This window comes from Schistocerca piceifrons, chromosome 9 (assembly GCF_021461385.2).
Source record: "Schistocerca piceifrons isolate TAMUIC-IGC-003096 chromosome 9, iqSchPice1.1, whole genome shotgun sequence".
Lineage (NCBI taxonomy): Eukaryota > Metazoa > Arthropoda > Insecta > Orthoptera > Acrididae > Schistocerca > Schistocerca piceifrons.
The window spans coordinates 204,352,204-204,377,045 of record NC_060146.1 but is presented as its reverse complement, the minus strand read 5'-3'; the positions used below and the strand labels follow the sequence as shown (position 1 = coordinate 204,377,045).

At 39.7% G+C, this 24,842-nt stretch overlaps 1 protein-coding gene across 1 annotated transcript in view; it reads left to right on the top strand.

Annotated features, from left to right (window-relative positions):
- Positions 1–24,842, top strand: part of LOC124717377 (protein PALS1-like) — a 550,527-nt gene that overhangs the window by 514,566 nt on the left and 11,119 nt on the right. The window contains exons 10-13 of the mRNA XM_047244219.1: positions 1,039–1,211; positions 12,144–12,308; positions 18,283–18,596; positions 24,024–24,220. Of these exons, the coding sequence (XP_047100175.1) occupies positions 1,039–1,211; positions 12,144–12,308; positions 18,283–18,596; positions 24,024–24,206 (835 nt within the window). The 3' untranslated portion in view covers positions 24,207–24,220. The remainder of the gene's footprint in view (positions 1–1,038; positions 1,212–12,143; positions 12,309–18,282; positions 18,597–24,023; positions 24,221–24,842) is intronic.

The following is a 24,842-nucleotide window of genomic DNA, read 5'->3' as shown; positions in this document are numbered from 1 at the left end:
AGGAATACCAAATATTGTAAAAGGTGTTAGTGTACACTATTTTGAACAATACATTCCATATGATGTGTCCAGTTTTTATTGGTCACAGAGGTACAGCTGGTAGAAAGTCACCCAAATAAACATGCACAGAAGGTGTTAAGCAAAGGCAAATAATGAAGGTCAAAGTTAATTTTCGTAAATTCCACCTGCAGCTTGAATGGAGAGAGAGAGAGAGAGAGAGAGAGAGAGAGAGAGAGAGAGAGAGAGAGAGAGAGAGTGTGTATATCTAATCTTTTGTTGTGCACTTCTGAGGTCATCTTGCCTTTCTTTTATGGGGGCAGTACTGTTCTCAACTGGAACAATCGATTTCTGCCTTGTGTTTACTTTTTCTTCATAGATTTATCTTTCGACTGTACCCACAGGCAAAAATCCCACAGAGGGAGATTCAGGGATCTTGGGGGCCAAGAAACGTGGCCATTACTGCTGATCTGTTTTCTGAGGAATGTTACAAGTTGTGTGAGAAAAGTAATGAGACTAACAGCACTGCAAGCGATCTGACAATGCTGTGTTGTTCTGTTTGTGTGGACGAGTGTGTTCATCCCTTCCAGATGCACAGCCTGAGATTCAGCTCCGTACAGCCATTTCGTGACTTATGATAGTGCTATCAGTGTTTTTTTGTTGTGTGTTACAAAAAGGGAACAGCCAAATTTAGAGCAATGTTACGTCATCAAGTTTTGTATTAAACTTGGGGAATTCAATAATGTAGACTCACGCACAACTTGAGACCTTACGCTTGAAAACAAAAATGACATTTGATACATAAATCGATAGCAACTGGAGTGCGAATACCTGAAATGAAAACACATCTCTGTAACGAATAAAACTTGGACACAGTATATTGAATGTTTTATTTGACTTAGTTTGTGCTACTGCTACTAAAATGTACTGTACCTCCTAAAACACCCTGTATATCATTAACACTGTTTCCTGTTGACGGGAAAACCCTGTCACTACCTTTCTCTCGGATAGTTCAGTAAGGGAGCCTCTGCCCTTTTTCAGACGTGAAACAATGAAGCAGACGATAGCCGGTGACCGGCTGACAAAGGAAGGCAAGTCAAAGAAGGCAAGCACGCTCCTCTGTGCCAAGAAAAACCCCAAGAAGAAGAAAAAGAAGCCTTACGGTTCCAGCTACACTGACGGAGGCTACCCACTCTACGCGAGCGCTACCGATGGTACGTGCCTCTTGCAGTTTTACATAAAAAGTTCTGCATATCACATGAGAATTCCGAATGTATTTATTTTTTCTTGCTTGTGATACACTCATCTTGCACATTTGTCTAAATAAATACTTAAGTAGGTGATGGATGAATGTAGTTAAGGCAGTTGTATGCAAATAATTTTCGATACTGTCTTCAGCATATGCTAATGTAGAACTGAAAGGTGACTTGTCATACAACAACAAATAACAACAAAAATAGTTTTTCAAATGAGCTTGAGGATACTGATGTACTGCAAACATCACAAAATACTAAAAGTTTATTGGAGGAGTGTGTGATGTTGGAGAGGTAATACGAAACATAGGCAGGAAGTAAGTGTACTACATTTTCATAGTTTTCTTTTTTTAGAAAAAGTATATTTAAAAAAAAAGTTACAAAAATTGTTGATACACTTGTTGACTATTTTTCCACATAATCGCCATCCTGTTCAGTGCATGTGGTGAGCCATGGCTCCTTCTCCCACTTCTGAACCTCTTTCTGCACCAGTTCGACAGTTGAAAATTTAATAAAACTCATATATGCCTTCAGGGAGGTGAAGAGACGATAATCTGTAGGTGCCAAGGTGAGGGGCATATGGGGGGGGGGGGGGGGGGGAGGGTTCAAAACATCTCAACCAAATAAGTCTATGAGCAACTTGGTGGCTAAGACTGTTTGAGGACGGGTGTTGTCGAGTAACGAGCACACTCCTCTTGTCAGTATTCCCCTCCTTTTGTTTTGAATGCTCCTTAAGTTTTTTAGAGTCTCATAATATACTTTGCATTGATGGTCTCCCCCTGAGACAGAAATTTGACCAAAATGGTGCTTTTTTTAATCCCAAACACTGAGGCCATGATTTTTTGCCTAAAATGGTGGTTTTGAATTTTTTGACTGCTTGCGAAGGAGGAAGGAAGAACATGGCTCTATATATTTTTGAAAAGGTGAGTGCGTAATGCGATCAATCAGTTGCATTATGCTGTTTGATTCACTGAGTGTCAAACTTCATTTCTGAGAGACTGCAAGCTCACTGGGGCACGATAAAAGATCTGCTAATTTACTAATCAGTGTTTGGATCGTGCCAGTGGCAGAGACTCTACGTCAGTTCTTTCACATTTATTTCACGAACAGCTGCAAACAAAGTTGATAATTACTAGATGTTAATGTAAAAGGGTATATGTGGGTTGTTAAATAATTAAATCTGAAACATATTAATTTAAAAATGTGTAAATATATTCACATTTATTAAGAGCCAACAAGATAGAAGCTTACACAGTGAAAGCTTAAGAACAAGAGACAATGCAAAACTGCAAGGCATCTTGCTGGCTGCAGAAAACTGTGAAGGCTGTGCCTTCACTTATTATCATAAAAAAGTATTACAATTACTTATTAACATCTGTGGACTCTCAGGTCCGTACGTTTCATGTATCATAAACATAAAGAAAGAATAACTTTTTGGGGGTCTTACAGATGCCACTGTGATGACTGTCTCTTTGTCTCAGGCATGTCATCAGCCAGCCATGTTTCATCTCCAGTTACAACAGAGCTCAGAAAATTCTCACCTTCCAATTCAAATTGTTCGAGAAACTCACAGGTGCTACTGTCCCAATTTTTGTTGTGTTGCTCTGTTAGCTGTTTTGGGGCCCATCTTGTGCACAGTTTTTGGTATCCCAACATTTCTGTGAGTGTCTTGTATAAGAGAGTTCTAGAAAGTTGTGTAAACATCACATAAATTTCATCCAATGTCAACTGGTGATCTTCACAAAAATTTGCACTGACTCATCAATCGGAATGGAAGGTCTTTCACTCCTCTGTTCATCACGAATATTGGATCTGCCTCCAATAAACTCCCTGCACCACTTAAAAACACTTGTTATGTTCATGAAACCTTTGCGATAATTATTTTGCTTTGAAAAAAATTTTGGTAGGTGTTATTCCTTCCACGAGTAGGAAGCAAATCGTAGCATGGGTCTCGCACTTGAAGCAAATCGTAGCACGTGTCTTGCATCTTTCACATGACTGGATACTACAATGTGAGTTTACATACTATTGTGTTCCTGCAATGTTTACTGCAGTCAGGGAACCCCCTCTGCCACTTTATGTTGCCAACCCTCAGAAAAACAAACACAGCCTCTTGTAGTCACAGTAAACTAACTTTCTGAACATGCCTCATAAAAATACATGAACATTGCCTACCTCACATTAGTCCACTGAATACACTTATGAGATGAAACTAAAATGAAATAAGGCTAGCAAAATCTTCTTTTACCAGATGGCAGCAATCGTATGATTGAACTAAAGGTGATCCGGAATATCCTGCAAATGTGAGTGGGTTTGAGAAATACAGACTAATAAGGATCTAAGTGTGAAGGCACGTAAGAGCTTTGATCAGCAAAGCACAGCAGAATCAAAGGAATAGGAAACTGGTAGTAGTAAAACAAAGAAGCTGAAAACTGAAAATGTGGAAGCAACAGCAAGGCCAACATTTTAAGAAAAGGATTTCCAAAATGAAACCACAGAATATATTTCTTTTCCTTATCTCTATATCTGCATCAATTTCATTCTTCTTTTTTATCTGCTTTTCTCTAGTTGTTAACTTTTCTGGCTTGTCACTTTACACTTTTATGTGTATCCTTTGCAGTCTGATAAGAAAAACTTCCTTTTATACTTATCTGAGTGATGTAATATGATAGTAGATGCTGAAGTATTTAACTGTGGTACTTCATCTTTACCTTCCACATAATGAGGAAAATAAAAATATAGAGAAACAGGGACATGACAGGGCTGACAGATGTTACACTCTGTTTAATGTTGCTCAGCTCGAGTCATTTTCAGTATGCTTTTTATACCAGTTATTTGTAGGGTAGTGTCCACTAATAAAATGCTGAATAGCAAGTTACAAACTTTTGAATATCAAGTGTTTCATCAACTAAAACTATACTTTACAACCACACAAAGGTGCTTGTTGTTATACTGTATGTTAACATTTCACCTCATTACTTGTGTGGGCAAAGACTGGGTTGGGAGTAACTTGTGCTACATGCGTAGTGTACACCGGGTACATGATTGACGATAAAATATTTTGATGAAAGATGCAGAATAAGATAAAATACAGAATACAACAAAACAAAACATAAAACCACAACAGATAACTTGTATCATCGTATCCTGTTGCCCAAATTAGCAGACCATTCGATGCAGGATGGTGCAGCATTGCAGAATTCAGCCAGGCTATCCTGATAGGCTCTTAGTTCACAGTGCTGGGCAATGGTTGAGCAGTTTGATTTGGAGTCCCACCGTTGCAGGAAGGGCTCGGTTGCTTTCCTCATTTGTGGAGATAGTGTGCACATATTCTGTGTCTCATTCAAAGTCCGCTTAGGCTTTTCGGTATCTGATGTGGATGCTCAAAGTCGTCAAGTTTATCTTCCGGATCAATACTGTCAGGGTTCTCGGGGGAGGCACTTTCAGTCCAGCACTTGGGCCATTTAGTATCCTTGCTGAAACTAGTAACTACCAGTTGTTGAGCCACTCCCAGAGGGTGGTTTCTAGAGCAAAGTCAAGTTGTTTCCAAAATTGGGGCATCTTTGTTGATGAAAAGAAGAAAATCGCATGTTACTTTCTTAGATTCCCTTACCAAAGCTTCCTGTCTCCATAGGGAAGATGAGGCTATGTGACTAAGTGTTGGAAGCCAGTACAGTGGCATAGTCTTTGAACATCTATTTAAAATCCAGATAGCAGTGCTGAGCTGGGGGTCAACCTTCTTTACATGCTTACTGGTTAACCACACTGGTGTGCAGCACTCAACTATGCTGAGTGCAGAGGTTCGTAGTGTATCAGCTGTGACTACTTGGATCTCTTGCGTATGATACCTGCTCGTATGGCACAAAGAGCACTCCAGTGTATTCGTGCAGTTTCTGAAACTTTTTTAACCCATTACCACCAAACTTTTTTTAAAAAAATGACTGTTTTTTCTATGTTTATATAATATAGTAGTGTCAAATAACATAAATAATTCCTTTGAAAAATAAATAAAGTACTCAGATGAACAGAATCGCTTGATCTATAAATAGATCACTGGGCCAATACAGTATCTGATGTTTATACAAACATTTAGATGAAGATTTTTCCGTTGAACATTCACTTTCAGAAGTAAATTATTACAATTTTAGTATTTGTAAAAGTAAATTACATATACTAAACAAAATTATACATATTCATAATATTGCTCATTTTTATTATATTTTTGTGTTACAAATATCTTTCAGTTGTAGGAGAAAAAAAAAGCTTTATTACTTTTAAAATTTACTTACATATATTTGCCACTATAAAAACCAATTACTTTCAGTTCCAACCACCTATTTATGTTCTTATGTCGTTCCATCTTATTTTGTGTGGTAAGGTTCAAAGCAGTTGCGACAAAGGGTAATGTTACATTTCATACAAAATATCAGTGGTCTGCCTTTGTGACCAGCAAACTGACAGTGTCTTTGGGGATTACTTCTTGACACAGAGTGGTCCTTTCCACCATATCTGACTTCATGCAATGCTCTTATCACTGTTGATAAGGGACGTTCCACTCTGTGACTGGTAGCCATTTTCAGACACTGGACAGCCAGACATCATCCGTACTGCAATGAATTCAGAGATCTCGGTCGATGTGTCGCGTGGTATACGGTTTTTGTAAAGAGAGCTCTGTACCATTTCTTGCTGCATAAAGAAGTGGCACATGTCCTGATGAGCCGGTCTACTCCTCCTGTATGTATATTGTAATTGACAAGCTGTGGCTCTTAAATGTTGGTTTTCTGCTTAGCTATTCCACCTACTTGCAGAAGTGAGTACAGTACCAAAATTGATGCCAATACACGCACATTTATTATAATTCCATTTGGCCATCTGTACACACAAACATTTTCATTGTCTTCATCTATCAGTCCTTCAAAATTGTCATTGTTTATAATGTATAAAACTCCATCCATTGTAGTGCCTTTGAATACTACATCATAGTTTGCTTGCATTACTGAATAAAGTAAACTTCACGCACCAGTTCCACTACTAGAACTGAATGCTGTTCTAGTGTTGTTTTATTACAGGTGAGTCAGCAGATGATACTGTTCTCTCCCAGTGATCTAAAAATTGATCGTTTGTCTTATTGCTAAACAACAATGTAGACCAATAATGGTAAACTATTTACTTGTAGTATTATTATCTGAGCCTTATCCTGCGCAACCAGAGTCAACAGATACTAAAAAGTAACACATAAACATAGGCAGGATATACAAAGTAACTTGCTGCAGTTGGGCTGATGCGGTTCATTTTAAAATATGAGAAAAACCTCATTTTTGTATGTTCACTGATAAAAAAAAGACACAACAATTACTGTCAATAATGTAGGTTTATAATAGAATAACTGTAATTCAATATAAATTATCCCAGTATTAGTAATAAAATTTAAAAAAAAACAGCAAAGTCTAAAAATAGATCACTGGAAGCAATCTTTTGTGAAATTTTAGATGCCAGTGTGCAAGGTGATTGGGGACTGGTAGGGCAAGGTCATCACATAAGTACTATTCGTACAATTGATGCTTTTATTAAAATAACCAGCACTGTGCTCACGAATAACAAAATACAAAACGGGCCGTAGGATTAAAATACAATTATAAATGCCAGCAGATGTCCAATTAGCTTCCTTTCACAATTATCTGAATGTGGGCTGGACTTGAACCCAGCACTAGCTCACTGCACTGGATGTGTCATTCTACACAAGATCTGCAGAGTAGCGCAGCCACTGGTACACATTTGACAAACATACAACAATCACCAAGTCACAAAGAGGGCAGCTCTTCCAAGTTCCACAAATTATACATTTCGTGGCCAGCCCCAAGACACATATTTTATATTTAAAATAACTTTTCATGGTGCTGATAAATAATCTAAAATCCACAATTAAGAAAAGGAGCAAATTAAAATAATAGTACTTATATCTGATGGCGATAGCTGTTGACCACTCAATAATAAACTATCAACAACAGGACCTGATAAACCCAATAAGAGTGTGATACAGCTAGTTTCAAACTTGGAAGACACAGTGCTGAACATGGAAGCTTAATCAAATAAAATTAAGCAAATGTGCAGCATAAATTAAAACAAGTTAAAAGAAATTCACACAATAAAAATCTTAAAATCAGATGCTTTCGCTGAGCAAGCTCACACCACCTGGACCACTCAACTTGATTCTCCACCTCCACCACGGCACTCGGACCGATAAATGAGCGGTTTAAACATTAAGACAAAAAACATTTAATTCTGATATGTGATAACAAGAAGGAATTAACATGTGGAAGACATTTAATATGAAACAATGAATAATCTACTCTTTCCGAGTCTATCGGAACTGATGACGAACACATAGTAATGAAATCGACAGCAATTCGAGTAAGGCCTGGGAAAAACAAAAAAACAGCTCAAAATGTGTGTTAATGTCAGCTTTGTGGAACAAGCACACAGAAACAGGCAATGTTCTGAAGTGTGCTCACTGAATTTAGTTCTTTTTGACTGAATACGGGCTATCCCAAATGGCAACAGGTACACCAATCTTCCTTCGGCCACACCTCGATGATTCCCTCACCTGACGCATGGCTGCCACTTTGCCTCCTGCCCGTATGCTCACACAAGTTTGACACCTGCCGTGAAGGCTCCTGCCTAGCTCGTCTGCTCAAAGTGGAGACGACAGACACTCTTGTTGCCAGCAGAAACTTCCTTCTCGACTGCCAGTTTGAAAGTCTCTCACACGAGCCTGGCACACCTGTAAAAGCTCAGAGCTTGCTGCCAGTACCCTCTGTGACACCGTGCACAAATTGTTGTTGGGTATCAGTCAAAGAGCACAACTGAGTGCAATATCGATGTATTCTTGTAGTTTCTTCCCGTACTCCCTCACGACAGATATGCTGTCACAGATAATCATGTCATCTACAAAATGTTATAATTTATGTTAAGTGCTAAGTTGTTAATACATTACCCCAGTAGGGACCAATGACCTCGCAGTTTGGTCCTTCCTCCCCTCTTTTAAATTACCCCGAACAGTACCTGTCCCTCCACATTTTTCACACCACTAAAAATTGCTTCTCTGCTGTGGGCAACACTCTGCCCAGACAACGCACTAAAAGTGTAGTAGTCCTTAAGCCTGGCTAGGTATTTTACATGAATGTATTTTCAGTTAACAGTGGCAACAGTCTTTTAATGTTATCAATTTTATTTTGAAGTCCCTCCATCATCTTGTACAATGTTCACATCACACGTTTACATTAATACAGGCATCAGTTCAACATACTTGTTATAGGATGGATCAACAGGAACAAGAAAAGAAGAGAATTCAGGCCATCCAACAGATGGAAACTCAAGAACTGCCCTGAAATGATTAAAGAATGAGGCAGTCAAAACAGACTAAATCTGTGCAAAATTACTGATGCCTGTTTTACACGAGGAGCAAACCTGTAATTGATTGACAACCAGTTGCATGAATGGTGGCCGTTTATAGTGTGAATGGGCTCACTGTTATGATTGTGTTAGTAGAGATGTGCATTAATTCTAGGGATAAAGAAATAGAGCCAGTTCTAAATTAGGTACTCGTGGCCTCACTGCACATGTGCGAGATAGTAGCTGTCTGCTGTGGTCACGTCTGAGCAGAGTGCTGAGTCTGCCATATTGTTGTCTGGTGCACTACTGTATGTTGAGTTTTGTTTCTGTTTATGGTTGTTCTGTTATCACGAGGAACTTTCTGAGCAAGTGAGTAAAGAGCACTTTTCGTAAATATTTTCATGGAACTTTTTAAATCCTTGTAAATTTCACAAATAATTAATGATACACTAATGTGAAATCACGACTTTGCTACTGGTATGCTAATAGCAGTACATTGTGTGTATATTTATCATTTAAACACACTGTGACAAGATCTTGTGTGAGTTTATAGTTCAGGCCTAATACACTTGGAGTGCTTCAGTAGACTATAATCTTTCTTCACCACCTTTGTTCATCATGTAAAAAGGACTTAAAACAGGGTGGTCAGAAATTGGAAGAGCTCTAGATTGGCCTTGAAGAGGAGAAAATGGTGCAACATTGGAAGGAAGGAATTACATGCACACTCTATAAGAAAATAGGTCAAATGGTGTGTGTAAACTATCAAGGATTAACACTTCTAAACTTGTGGTGTAAGGTGTTCGTGAGCCTCCTTTTGACTATATCCACCCAATTGTCCTGAGAGAAACAGTTCCGTACCGACATGGAAAGTCATCAGTAGACAGATTTTTCACTCTGAGACAAATCTTAGATAAAAAAAATTTAATTTGGCACACACCAGCTGTTTATTGACTTTTAATCTGAATATATTAGTATGAATAGAGAGAAATGATACATCACCCTGAGATAAATGGGAATGCCTTAGAAGTTGGTGAGGATGACTGAGCAATGTGAGAAGTAGATTTAGGGTTTGAGGAGTACTATTGGAGCAGCTGGATATTCACTGAGGAGGATGTCCTGGCTTGTCTCCTTTTTAATATAACTCTGTAACATGTGACATGACAAGCTAACTTGCTAGCCAGGGGGTGATCTTCCATAGGCCAGTGAAAATATTAACCTCCATTGATGATGCAGACATACTGACAACATTTCTGATACCAGTGGAGTCCTTTGCTGTGTTAGAACATGCTACTAAGGACATAGGGTTGACAATCAAAAAGTCTAAAACAAAATATGTGGCTTGTTAAACAGCACACATGAGAAGCACTTCAAAGTCAGTAACTGTATCTGGTTGTGAATATACTGAGGAAGTTCAAAGACATAGGCTCGACTGTGACCGAAGACAGTGTTACCACATGCAGAATTAATTGGTGGCTAGCGGTAGTCGACAGAGGCTATTTTTCCCTTTCGAAACTACTTTCCTCGAGGCTCTTGTCTTGAACCAATAAATGAATCATCTACAAAATGTGTGAGACTAGTGTTCAAACATGCTTCAGACCCTTTGTCACTAACAGTAAGGGTTACACCTTTGATAGGATGTGCTCCATAAAATAAGGCCTTGCTGCAAAGGAGGGACGTGGAGTTGCAATTTCAGCAGCATAGTGTAAGAAAAAGGTAATGTCATTGAAGAAACAATACTGCACAAATGAGTCTCTCTCGATTTGCTGCACAAATGAAAAACAGTGCGAAGCCACGGCACGTTCACTACGTTTACATGTGACACATCTTCTGAAAGACAAAAACCGAATTTCGGGAACCATTTTTTGCTATTGTGTTTATATGTTAAGGTCTGAGGAGGATTTGCTAGCAGATTTAATTATGGTGGCTGGAAAACAGCTGTTACAGTTTCCAATTTAGTCAGTACAATCTCTATTTCTCTTCAGTCAGACAAGGTATAAACAGCTTCCGTCTAATATTTCTACTTAGCCTTCACTGTACAAAAAGCCACTCTGTACATATTGCTTGAAAATTTTAAAAACAAGACAAAAGCTGACAGCCCAAGCACATTTCAGAACCAGTTGCATTTGCACTGGAACAAGAATCGATTTTGGAAATGGGAAACCAGCAACTAGAAGCGGACTTTCAGAATTAATTTTGAAGTTTTTACACACCAAACCAAAAGTGGTATTGGAAATCAGTTCGTGAAATCCAGTTTTGGGAGCCATGTGTAAACAGGGTGATTTTTATGTATGTCTTTCTATTGGAAAACACTTCTCGAGTCACAGTTGCAGTTGACGGAAATAGAATGCATTTTACAAGACCGTACCAACGTTGCTCATTTGAAAGTAGTGTAGGAAAGTGGAGATTTGTTTTTGAGAGAGCCTGACAGCTGCTAACTACAGCAGCAGTCACTGATTATATGCATGTCTTCCTGCATTTCAATACAATCTTTGTTTATGTTTGGGGGCACATCATTCTATAGTAGTGAAACATGAACTGTGGGAAAACTGGAATGGAAGAGAATCAAAGCATTTATATGGTACTACAGGAGAATGTTGAAAATTAGGTGGACTGATAAGGCAAAGAGAGGTTCTCTGCAGAAATGGCATGGAAAGAAATATATTGAAAACACTGACAAGAAGGAGGGACAGGTCGATAGGACATTTGTTAAGACAGTAGGGATTAACTTTCCTTTTACTAGAGGGAGCTGTAGAGATAAAAACTGTAGAGGAAGGCAGAGATTGGAAGACATCCAGCAAATAATTGAGAATGTAGATGGCAAGTGCTACTCTGAGATGGAAAGGTTGGCACAGGAGAGGAAGTTGTGGCGGGCCACACCAAACCAGTCAGAAGACTGTTGGCTCAAAAAAAAAAAAAAAAAAAGGTGGGTGGGGGGGGGGGGGGGAGAGAGAGAGAGAGAGAGAGAGAGAGAGAGAGAGAGAGATGATGATGATGATGATGATGATGATGATGATGATTATGATTGAAAATCTATAATTACCTGGTAATAGCAGCAGGAGTAAAGCATACCAACTGGCTAAAATCTGGAAGATTGGAAAAGTACATTATGCAATATTGCTTCTTCAATGGTGCCAACTTGATTATTGTCTGCCATCCATGGCCATGACCTGATTGTTCCCAGAATGTAAAATAACAAGCAGATGGAATGGTTTAACAGTGCCTACCTTCCAAAGGTGAAATTTTGAGAACTGTCAAAGTTCCGTCTCTTCCTTACTTTATAGTTTCCTGAATAGAGTTTTCCTTTTGCTTCAAAAATATTTGGAACCCAGGAGCATCTAGCTACTTGCTATGAAAATGTGACCAATGGAGCAGAGCTATTATTCTGATTTTGGCAGTCTTGAAGCGTATGTTTCTGGGTGCTTGTGGCCTCAGCTATTTTTCACCCTCTGTGCTTTTTATTTTTATTTTCTCTCAGTCACTTTCTTTCTCTGCACTCTGAAGATTACGAGTCAGACGAGATCCTGACGTACGAGGAGGTGGCGCTGTACTACCCGCGGACGACGCACCGCCGTCCCGTCGTGCTCATCGGGCCGCCTAACATCGGCCGCCACGAGCTGCGCCAGAGGCTCATGGAGGACTCGGAGAGGTTCGCGGCTGCCGTCCCACGTGAGTACCTCCCCTTGTAATCCTGCTGTCTGATTCCGGATGTTACTCGGCGTTGTTTGTCAAATTGGTGAACAAAGAATTTGTGCTGTTAAAAATGGAAATAATATAGATATGTCAGTTGAAAATACAAATAGCTTTAACCGGCCACTTTTAGTACACAGGGTGCTTGAAAAATAGAGAACATAATCCACATACGTAGACAATAAAATGAGTTGAGAAAAATAAATGCACTGAATTGCTTGGTTTCCAATAGGGTCTTCAAAAACAGTGACATACACTGGAATGTTTTTTTTTCCAGCAATTAATTGCCTTTACAGGTGATGATCAAAATGTCCACTTCTTGGTCAAATACGTGCCTCACACTGACGTCTCGTGGCCCTGCAAACGTAATCCCAGATTGCGAGAGTACTGCATATTTTGTCACAACCTGCTACAGTTTGATTCCGAAGGGATTCTGTGTCAGATATCGAAGATGTATATACCAATGATTTCAAATGGTCCTGCAAGGAGAAACTGATAGGATTCAAATAAGGTGAGCACGGAGGCCACTGGGTCATCTCTACCTATCTGTCGATCGGGGAATGTTCGATCTGAGCATCTGCGAGCCGTACGGCTGAGCGTACGGAAGTGGCACCGTGTAAGAACTGAACTTTTAGACGGTTGATCTGTGAAGTATCTACAAAAACATGAGGTATGGCATTTTCTGGAAGTTTTTGTACGCCTCCCCCATAGTCTGTTTGAGTACGTGGAGTCCAACTAATGTCACCAATGATACCAGCCCTCGTGTTGTGGTAGAAATGCACTTGAGATGGAACAACTGCATATGGGTTTTCATATTCCCATATATGCTGATTGCATAAGTTTGTAATACCACTTCATGTGAACTGTGCTTCATCTGTAAATAATAGTAAGCCAAGAAACTTCTAATTTTGTATCACACTGCTGCGAGAACCACTGGCAAAACGTAATATGTGCAGAGTGATATGCCGAAGATAGGGCATAGTGATGTGATGATAAGGATAGAATTGTTGCTCTTGCATGTCGCCCAACAGTTGTGTCGGGAACACTCACTAGTCGAGAACATTCACTACTAAACGGTAACCTTTGCAGATAGGAGAAGTTGTGTGCAGTTGTGTGCACAGAATCCAGGATCTCCTTCTCTACATCCGGAGTTGTAGATCTTGCTCATCCCTTCTCCAAACCGTGAAATGTAAATTTCCCATGAGCACACAGACAGTGATGGTGAGGTTCAAAGGTCTTCTGAAAAGGATATCTTCACTTTGGGTATCACTCTTGGCACAAAAAATTAGCCAGCACGTCCACATCTATACTGTGCACGTCACTGTGAAGCACAGCAGAGGCTACGTCCTATTGTACCAGTCATTAGGATCTCTTCTCATCCCATTCACATATGGAGTGCAGGAAGAATGATTGTTTAAATGTCTCTGCAGTGCTATAATTATTCTAATCTTGTCCTGACGATCCCTATGTGAGTTATAAGCGGGGTGGTGCTGTATACGAGGGGGGGACCCAAAAGTAACAGGAATTGGACTGGGTGGTGGGGAGGGGAGGGGAGGGGAGGGGGATGGGGAGGGAAGTGCGGGAACCCGCTGTTCGACCAGGTGTCCATTACTGTCACACCACCTGAGTCAGTGTGCTAAGTTGTGTCACTGTGAGTGCATCAGTTCACCAGTGAGAGCTTTTTTTTTAGTAAAACAACTTTTTCCGTTTCACCAAAAACATGATGGCAGATTGGCAAGAGCAACACGTGGCTGTGAAATTTGTTTCCTATTGGGGAAATTGGCCGTGGAAACTATAGCAGTGCTTAACACTGCTGATGGGGATGCTCCTCTAAGTAAAACCATAGTCTACAGTTGTTTTCATGTTTTAAAAATGGAGAAATATCAATTGAAGACCAGCCCCATTCGGAACGCCCCTCAATGTCAATAAGTGATGAAAACGTTGACAAAATTAATGCCCTCATTTGTGAAGACCAGTGCTGAACCATTGATCAACTTTGCAGGATGTCTGGAATATCATGGAGTTCAATTCAGAGGATTGAGGGAGAGTATTTGGAAGAAAAGGTTACATCTTCGGTGCACTGACCGACTGGTTCTTCCATCATGACAATGTGCCAGCCCACACTGCCGTCTCTGTAAAGCAGTTCTTGACCAAAAACGGTGTGACACTGGTTGTGCACACCCCCCCCCCCCCCCCTCTCCACTCCTCTTACTCCCTGAATCTAGCTCCTATAATTTCTTCTTGTTCCCCAGAATCAAAAGGGAGGTGAATGGAAAGCATTTTGCCACTGTGGAGCTGGTAAAACAAAAATCACTGGAAGGTATAAAGAACATCATGATAAGTGAATTTAAAAACTGTTTTGAACAATGGAAGGATCAGTTGAAGAAGTGTGTTTTGGTCAATGGAGAATACTTTGAAGGTGATCAAAATATGGTGTAAAAATATTAAAAAATGAAGATGTTATGACAAATTTCCCTTCCCCCCCCCCCCTTCCTGTACACCCTCATATTCTTAGAATCATCATTTAAACCCAGTTCTCAAAATTTTTTAAGTAGGCTTTCTCGGGATAGTGTACATCAGTCTTCAGGAGTCTGCCAATTCACTTTCTTCAGCATCTGGGATACTCTCCTATGGGTCAAACAAACCAGTGACCATTTGTGCTGCCTTCTCTGTATACATTCAACATCCCCTGTTAGTCCTATTTGATGCTGGTCCGACACACTTGAGCAACATTTCAGAATGGGTTGCACAAGTGATTTGTAAGCAATCTCCTTTGTAGGCTCGTTGCAATCCCCAGTATTCTAGCAATAAACTGACGTCTACCACCTGCTTTACCCGCAACTGAACCTATGTGATCATTCCATTTCATACCCCTGTAAAGTGTTACATCCAGGTATTTGTGTGAGTTGGTAGGCTCCACCTGTGATTCACTGATATTATAGTCATAGGATACTATGTTTTTTCATTTTGTGAAGATCACAAGTTTACATTTCTGAACATTTAAAGCAGGTTGCCAATCTTTGCACCACTTTGAAATCTCCTCAAGATATGACTGAATATTTGTGCCTCTTATTTAAGACAGTACTTCACTATAGATAAGTGTGTCATCTGCAGAAAGTCTGAGGTTACTATTAATACTGTCCGCAAGATCGTTAATGTACAACATTAATAGCAAGTGTCCCAAAACACTTTCCTTGGGCATACCTGAAGTTACTTCTACACATGACGATGACTCTCCATGTAAGATAACATGCTGCTTCCTCCCTACCAAGAAATTCTCAATCCAGTCACATATTTTGTCTGATACCCCATTGATTGTACTTTTGGTAATTAGTGTGGATGTGGTACTGAGTCAAACACTTTTCATAAATCAAGATATACTGCATCTCCCAGACTGCCTCAATGTGAAGATTTCAGTATGTTGTGAGAAAAGTGAGAGTTGGGTTTCACATGATTGAATTTTGGGAATCTATGCTGGATGGTATGGAGGAGATCGTTCTGTTCAAGATATTTCATTACTTTTTAGCTCACAGTATGTTCTAAGATTCTGAGGGCAGCATTGCCACCTGCCTTGTGGTGCAATTCTGCCAGCTGCTTATCTGAGTACATGCTGAATGCCAAACAAAACATTTGGTGCACTGTTTGCTTCGTAATTAACTGTCTTACTAATATCTTCTGGCAAGGCATTTACTTGCAAGAAGAAGAATGTTCTGGTGACCTACTGTTTTGTGGACCATATTTTGGAAACCACATGTTGTCATGAACTTTTTTTATTGTCTACACTTGGGGTATTCTGTACGTACCTGTAATTATGCCCTCTGTTTTTGAAATACCCTGCATAAAACCTCCCACTGTTTGAGAGTATTAACCCTCCACCACTGAGTGGATTTGTCAGTCAATATGGTGTACAATATACACAGCTCATAGGGTAATTGGTCGCACTGTCTTTTAGTGGTCAGTTTCCTTTTCCAAGCCATATTTCAATCGTGTACTTTCCACTTGGTGTATATCAGCCAGATAATATAGTTAAACAGTCCGAGCCACAGTCCAACATGTGTACATTGCCTCAACACTCAGGGTTCCTAGTAGCAATTTGATAAAAATTACAGAAGCTTCTGATCTGGCTGCGAACTGCCGGTTCTGCTTCTATCGGTCTCCTCTGTATTGTCAACATAGTCCACACAATAAGAGTGGTGCCTTTGCAGACTGACATCTCTGTAGCATTGGTAACTGTCCTACTACATAGATTGTCATTGGCTGGATGTCTTCTGCCAGAAACCCTGTGAACTTCTATCATTTCACAGTTAGCATTTGAAATGCTGTTATCTTCATGGGATACGAGACAAATCACAGTGAGAGGTTGCTTTTTTTTTTATGTTTCAAGAGGTGAGAGAAGAGATACCTTATGGGGGGAGGGAATCCTATAGCTGACAGAAATAACATCCAGTTACCTGAATTAATAGTGTAGCTTGCTGTAGCACTTACACAAATGGCAGAAACACAAAATTTTGCTATAGATTTTGTCATAGTGATATTCCCAGCACTCGTACCATAAATTCTGTATACAATAAAAGTGTGTAATATTCAGTAGAGTGAGATGTAAAAATGCATAAAAGGACATCTAACATTTCCTTAACCCAGACAGACTGCAGCTGGTAATGAAGTTTGCAGTTACAGGACTAATGACTGCTATTCATGTACTCTTGTCTTGTTTTGTGGCTCTCTGGATTTGAATTGCAGAATTTGGAACTTCACAGAACCGTTGTACTTGCTTCTTCGTTGGGCACCCTGTAGGTAACTGAGAGACACAGACCATAAACAAATCCCATTAGTCTTGCTGTGTTTACAGTGTGGCTATGCTTGGTCCATTACAACTACCACTTAAAACTTACCTTGGTACCGAGCAAGGTGGCGCAGTGGTTAGCACACTGCACTCACATTTGGGAGTCCCGAGTCCAGCCATCCAGATTTAGGTTTTCCGTGATTTCCCTGAATCGCTTCAGGCAAATGCCAGGATGGTTCCTTCGAAAGGGCATGGCCGACTTCCTTTCCCTTCCTTCCCTAATCCAGGGGACACATGATCTCACTGTTTGGTCCCCTCCCAGCAAACCGACGAACCTTACCGTGGTAGAAACAGTTCACTAATTTACTGTGTAATGCCTTATGTGGTGGTTCTGCATGTAATCTGTAACTTTGGTAGCTAGCAAAACAATAGCTTTTGTTGACAGAATTATATGAACACATGCAGCTTACTCCCTCCCCGTGAAAATGATAAGAAAAAGCGTGTTGTTATCGTAACTGAGAAAGCTTACACAGATATAAAAAGTTGAAATGGTTTTCATCTTTCTTGAATACTTAATTTAATCTACAGTCCATTAACATTGTAAACATCATCTTACAATACAAGCCTCGCATTAGTTATCTTTTCCTCATAATCCTTACAGCGTATGCCAAACACAAAAGGATTTTAAAAGATGCATAAACTGAGGGTCCAGTTCTGAAATTTGATGAGTGCATGTGTATCCTGTGAGGAAGCAAAGAACGATCTAGCCAGAGACCCACGTTCATTACAAAAAGATAATAAATGTCAAGCCTCATGTTTGTGAAGGTAAATTGCCAAAGTTGTTTTATTAAGGGTGACACAGTATTGTTATAGAGTAAGCAGCCTGAATGTTTAATGCAAATTTTGTTACAATCCTCATATTTTTCTAATAGTGTCTTCTGATCCAGTCATTAAAGTTCCAAAAATGTTACTTAAAAACTTATTTCCACTGAGGGATAAATGGGGATCAGAACAATAACTCTTTGTGAGATTAAACAGACAAAAAGGCAGACTAAGCAGGAAGCAGGAGAGAACAATAAGAAGAAATAAACAACTTTGCTCACACGTCACACAAAATTGTCTTCATGAAAATGCCTTTTTGAGAGACGAAGATTCTTTCACTCCTCGCAGACACGAGTCGACCACGCAAGGAGGGTGAAGTGGACGGGCAAGATTACCATTTCATCTCGAGGGCGCAGTTCGAAGCAGACATCTTGGCACGTCGTTTCGTGGAGCACGGCGAATACGAGAGAGCGTACTACGGTACGTCGCTGGCGGCCATCCGTGCCGTGGTGGACGCGGGGAAGACGTGTGTTCTGAACCTGCACCCACAGTCACTGCGCATCCTGCGCGCTTCTGACCTCAAGCCCTACGTGGTGTTCGTTGCGCCGCCCTCCCTGGAGAAGCTGCGGCAGAAGAAGGCCCGCGCTGGCGAGGCGTACAAGGTAGGCTGTAAACCACAGTCATGAATTGACCTGTTTGGCTGTAACGCTGATATGCACCATTTCTCTCGCACTGTGTCCTAAAAGTTGAAAGATTCTAATTGTAAAAATAATGTCAAAGCTTTAACTGAAAAGAGTGGGAACACAATTCCATTAATTATTTTACAATGTCACTCGTTACAATTATGGGATTGTCAATTTATGAGCTTATTTCCCTCACTTAAGCCTGCAAGAGCACTACCATTAAGGGTATTTTTAACTCCGTTGTTAGTCAAGCCATTCCAACAGTGTGATCACCACAGATATGATAAAATGTGACTTATTCACATTGAAGTTAACGGCTATTCAGTGTTCAAAATTTGCTGAACTGAAAACAATCTTTGCTCACAAAAATTTTCCTTTATTTTATGACCAGTTCTGATCTGTAAGAACATGTCTCTCTCCTTCAAAATCAAAAGTACCAATAAATTTAAACAAAAAGTTTGATAGCATGACAAATGAGGGTATAGTGTGTAATACAAACTGAAATGTAACTTATAGAGCTTTTGGTGTAGTGGATTGCTTATCCCAATAATCGAAATAATTACAAGCTCTCAAATTATGCCATTAGTTGTGTAAATGCTGTGGCGTCTATGCCTTTAAAATTGAGGAAGTAGAAGTGGTATTGGACATGAAACCAAACCCGTGAACTCTTTGACTAAAACATTCTTTTTCCTGGTCTGTGTATTAACCTCTGCACTAGAAGCTACAATCTTTCATTGTACCTGAATTAATTTGGGGATAGCCTTTATATTGTATAAGGCAATGACTGTGTTAAAACTAGTTGCATACTGCCTCTGTTTAAAAGTGTATTCATACTTTTATTTTCTAGCAGGAAAAAAACACTACTACTCTATCCAGTGGGAGTCTTTCAATCTCTGTGTGACTGCTTCAGCTTACATTTACTTGAATCTGATTGCTGTAATTCAGCCTTGGTATACCCCTAAAAGTTTTACTCTTATGCTTACCAATTTTAACAATTCACTGACACTACAGGAAGGGTTCTATCAATATATCCATTTTTCCTTACTAAGGAGGTGCATGGGAGAACCCTGGAGATACTAGAAGATATCAGATAGATTATATAATGGTAAGACAGAGATTTAGGAACCAAGTTTTAAATTGTAAGACATTTCCAGGGGCAGATGTGGACTCCAACCACAATCTATTGGTTATGAACTGTAGATTAACACTGAAGAAACTGCAAAAAGGTGAGAATTTAAGGCGATGGGACCTGGATTAACTGAAAGAACCAGAGGTTGTACAGGGTTTCAGGGAGAGCATAAGGGAACAATTGACAGGAATGGGGGAAAGAAATACAGTAGAAGAAGAATGGGTAGCTTTGAGGGATGAAATAGTGTAGGCATAGGTAAAAAGACGAGGGCTAAGAGAAACCCTTGGACAACAGAAGAAATATTTAATTTAATTGATGAAAGGAGAAAATATAAAAAAATGCAGTAAATGAAGCAGGCAAAAAGGAATACAAATGTCTCAAAAATGAGATCGACAGGAAGTGCAAAATTGCTAAGCAGGGATGGCTAGAGGATGAATGTAAGGATGTAGAGGCTTATCTCACGAGGGGTAAGATAGATACTGCCTACAGGAAAATTTAAGAGACCTTTGGAGAAAGGAGAACCACTTGCATGAATATCAAGAGCTCAGATGGAAACCCAATTCTAAGCAAAGAAGGGAAAGCAAAAAAGTGGAAGGAGTATATAGAGGGTATATACAAGGGCGATGTACTTGAGGACAATATTATGGAAATGGAAGAGGATGTAGATGAAGATGAAATGGGAGATACGATACTGCGTGAAGAGTTTGACAGAGCGCTGAAGGACCTGAGTCGAAACAAGGCCCCCGGAGTAGACAACATTCCATTGGAACTACTGACGGCCTTGGGAGAGCCAGACCTGACAAAACTCTACCATCTGGTGAGCAAGATGTATGACACAGGCGGAATACCCTCAGACTTCAATAAGAATATAATAATTCCAATCCCAAAGAAAGCAGGTGTTGACAGATGTGAAAATTACTGAACTATCAGTTTAATAAGTCACAGCTGCAAAATACTAATGCGAATTCTTTACAGATGAATGGAAAAACTGATAGAAGCCGACCTCGGGGAAGATCAGTTTGGATTCTGTAGAAATGTTGGAACACGTGAGGCAATACTGACCTTACGACTTATCTTAGGAGAAAGATTAAGGAAAGGCAAACCTACGTTTCTAGCATTTGTAGACTTAGAGAAAGCTTTTGACAAAGTTGACTGGAATACTCTCTTTCAAATTCTGAAGGTGGTAGTGGTAAAATACAGGGAGCAAAAGGCTATTTACAATTTTTACAGAAAGCAGATGGCAGTTACAAGAGTCGAGGGGTATGAAAGGGAAGCGGTGGTTGGGAAGGGAGTGAGACAGGGTTGTAGCCTATCCCCGATGTTATTCAATCTGTATATTGAGCTAGCAGTAAAGGAAACAAAAGAAAAATTCGGAGTAGGTATTAAAATCCATGGAGAAGAAATAAAAACTTTGAGGTTCACTGATGACATTGTAATTCTGTCAGAGACAGCAAAGGACTTGGAAGAGCAGTTGAACGGAATGGACTGTGTCTTGAAAGGAGGGTATAAGATGAACATCAACAATAGCAAAACAAGGATAATGGAATGTAGTCAAATTAAGTCGGGTGATGCTGAGGGAATTAGATTAGGAAATGAGACACTTAAAGTAGTTGATAAGTTTTGCTATTTGGGGAGCAAAATAACTGATGATGGTCAAAGTAGAGAGGATATCAAATGTAGACTGGCAATGGCAAGGAAAGCGTTTCTGAAGAAGAGAAATTTGTTAACATCGAGTATTGATTTAAATGTCAGGAAGTCATTTCTGAAAGTATTTGTATGGAGTGTAGCCATGTATGGAAGTGAAACGTGGACAATAAATAGTTTAGACAATAAGAGAATAGAAGCTTTTGAAATGTGGCGCTACAGAAGAATGCTGAAGATTATATGGGTAGATCACATAACTAATGAGGAGGTATTGAACAGAATTGGGGAGAAGAGGAGTCTGAGGCACAACTTGACAAGAAGAAGGGATCAGTTGGTAGGACATGTTCTGAGGCATCAAGGGATCACCAATTTAGTATTGGAGGGCAGCGTGGAGGGTAAAAATCGTAGAGGGAGACCAAGAGATGAATACACTAAGCAGATTCAGAAGGATGTAGGCTGCAGTAGGTACTGGGAGATAAAGAAGCTTGCACAGGATAGAGTAGAATGGAAATCTGCATCAAGCCAGTCTCAGGACTGAAGACCACAACAACAACGAGGAGGTGCCATAATTCCCTTTTCTCCCCAATTATATGCAGTACATAATCATAACTTTTTTGACTTAGCATCACACACATAGCATTCTTCTGTGCCACCATGTCACAAAAGCTTCTACTCTATTCTCTCCTCTTCTTGTCTGTACTGATTGTTGTCCATGTTTTATTTCCATATTAAGCTTCACTCCAAATAAATACTTTTAGTTTTTTTTATTGCCAATATGCATTTTATATCCCCTCCTCTTCGGTCATTGTCACTTGCTCTGCACACCGACCAAAAAAACTCACCAACTGCCTCTAGTGTCTTGTTGGTAATCTAACTCCCTCAGCATTACCTGATTTTGCTTGACTACAACACTTCATGACTGTTAACTGCCATCTAGTTTCTGACAAACTTATAGATAATAATTTGTCTCTCTACATTTTATCCCTACCGACTTTTGACTTTCAGAGAGTATATTACAGTCAATAGCACCATCAACACTAATGCTATACATGTTAGTTGGTCTAAAGTAAGGCAACCTTCAGAGAAAAGTTATGGGAACAATATTGTGTCACCTATTTCTGCCTATCTCTGGAATCAAAGCTGATATTCCCCCAGGTCAGCCTCTGCAGGTCATCCCATTCGTCTGTAAATAATTACTGTCTGTGTTTTGCAGCCATTACTTATTAAAAAGATGATTCTCTAATGTTTGCACCTATCAGCATCCGAGTTCTTTGTTACTGGAAGTATTACATTCTTTTGGAAGTGTGGAAGTATTTCCCCTCTCTCGTATATCCCGCATACCAGTAGAAACAGTTTGGTCATGGCTAGTTACTAATTCTGAGCAAATGGAATTGTAATTCAGTGAAACAAATGAAAAGTAGACAGTGGTGCTCTTACATGAGCACTTTAGGTCCATTCAGTTGTATTGTTATAACTGTGTTATTAATAAAAACTGAAAAGCATTGATAGCCTCAGCATTGAGTGCCTATGAGCTCCTCCTTCCTGCAAGAGGTGAAGTACAAGATTTAATTGTTCACTGTAGGCTTCCAGAGCTGGTGTTGATTCAGTTGAAAATTCTAGCCTGAAAGACCGAGATTGATGTAAAACTATTCTGTCATGTTTCTTTCATTTCCAACTGTGGGAGATATTTTCTGAGGTAAAATGGCAACCGCATCAGGGGCTCAAAGGGTCCCCAAATTTATATAGCTCAGAAGGTACTATCTGCAGTGGCCGATTCACTGTGTCCAAAGTGTAGTTCCTTATATGTTCTGCTAAGTGAACGTTAACACTTTTTTTTTGTAGTTCCCACGTATACTTGTACACAACTACGAACAATTTTATATATGCCAGGAAACGCTAATGGTTGCCATTCTTAAGCATTTTTTTATTTTCTTACTTGGTCTACAGATCCTTTAAGTCAATACTTGGTCAACACTTTCCATAAGTGGTCTTTTTAATAAAGGAGAGGAAGACTTTCCATTTGGTAGAGTGTTCAAGCCACATCCTTACTGGAGTAGCCATTTTTAAAAAAAATTTTTTACGGCCGCCATACGCGATCAGCTCACCTCGTAAATCAACCGGTTCACAAGTTCTATAAGCTCTGTACATCAAGGCTTTGATGACGCCCCTTTTTATTATTATTATTATTATTATTATTATTATTATTATTATTCATTAGAGAGTTATTGGAGATGAAATGTCTGAGAATAGCTTTATATATTGACCACAGCCTCTCGGCCTGAAAGTTATAATGGAAGTACAACGTTTGTTTACCTGATCCGGCCATCTCAATTGGGGTGGGTTTCCATAGTTTTCCCCAAATCACTTAAGGGAAATGCTAAAATGTTTCTTTTCAGCAGAAGCTGACATCTTTGCCTTTCTAATACAAAGTAAATTTGTTTAAGGTATGTGATTAGTATTATTTTCATTCTAGAAATTTACAGTTCCAAGAGGACATTTTTATTTTTAATAGATTGTCTATAGATTTGTTATGACAGACTGTAATTTTCTGCTGATATACATATCAAACTGAACAAAAATTAAGTAAATAAATAAACTAACTAACTAACTTATAGTTGCTTCCTCTGATACAGGAGGAGGAACTGAAGGACATAATTGAGAAAGCACGTGAAATGGAGGACAAGTACGGCCACCTGTTCGACTTGATCATCATCAACAACGACACGGACCGTGCCTTCCAGCAGCTGCTCTCAGAGATCAACAGCCTGGAGCGGGAGCCGCAGTGGGTGCCCGCTGCCTGGGTCAAGGGGTCCTGAGCGTCAGCTGCCAGGTGCGGTCACAGCCGTCGAATGAAATGGCATACGGTTAAAAGCAAAAACAAATAGTTTCTTCCTGGACCGTGTCAGCTTTGTGAGTTTTGGTGATTGCTTCTCTGTTGGGCACACCTGAGACCCCTACAGGCATAGATCAGGGTTTGGTTCTGAAGAGAGGCTTGTCACGCTTTGTTAGTGGCTGTAAACCCTCCTCCCCCCTCGAATATGACACATATGCCTATCATTTTAATAACATAACAACCTCTTTTCGTATAATAATTTATTTAGATCAGTGCCTAGAACATCACTGTAATGTAACTGCAATACATAAATTGAATATCATTTGAGCAAAACATTGAAATTTAGATGTCAAGCAATTGACTTAAGAACTACAATAGCAACAATCTTTCAGCAGCACAATTTTCACCATCAAAGTGTGCAAGTCAGCATTTCACTTGGCACTATGATTGCAAACACTGGTCTGCACGTGGAACTACACAGGCTTGTGAATAATGGGGAACATTTTTTCAGTCAATAGATCCTGCCAACTTATGGGAAAGTCAGACAAAATTTTTTCTAAGTGGAGGCCCTTTCCCTTTCTGTCTTATCTTACTCGATGTCCTGCTTATAATTTTCGAA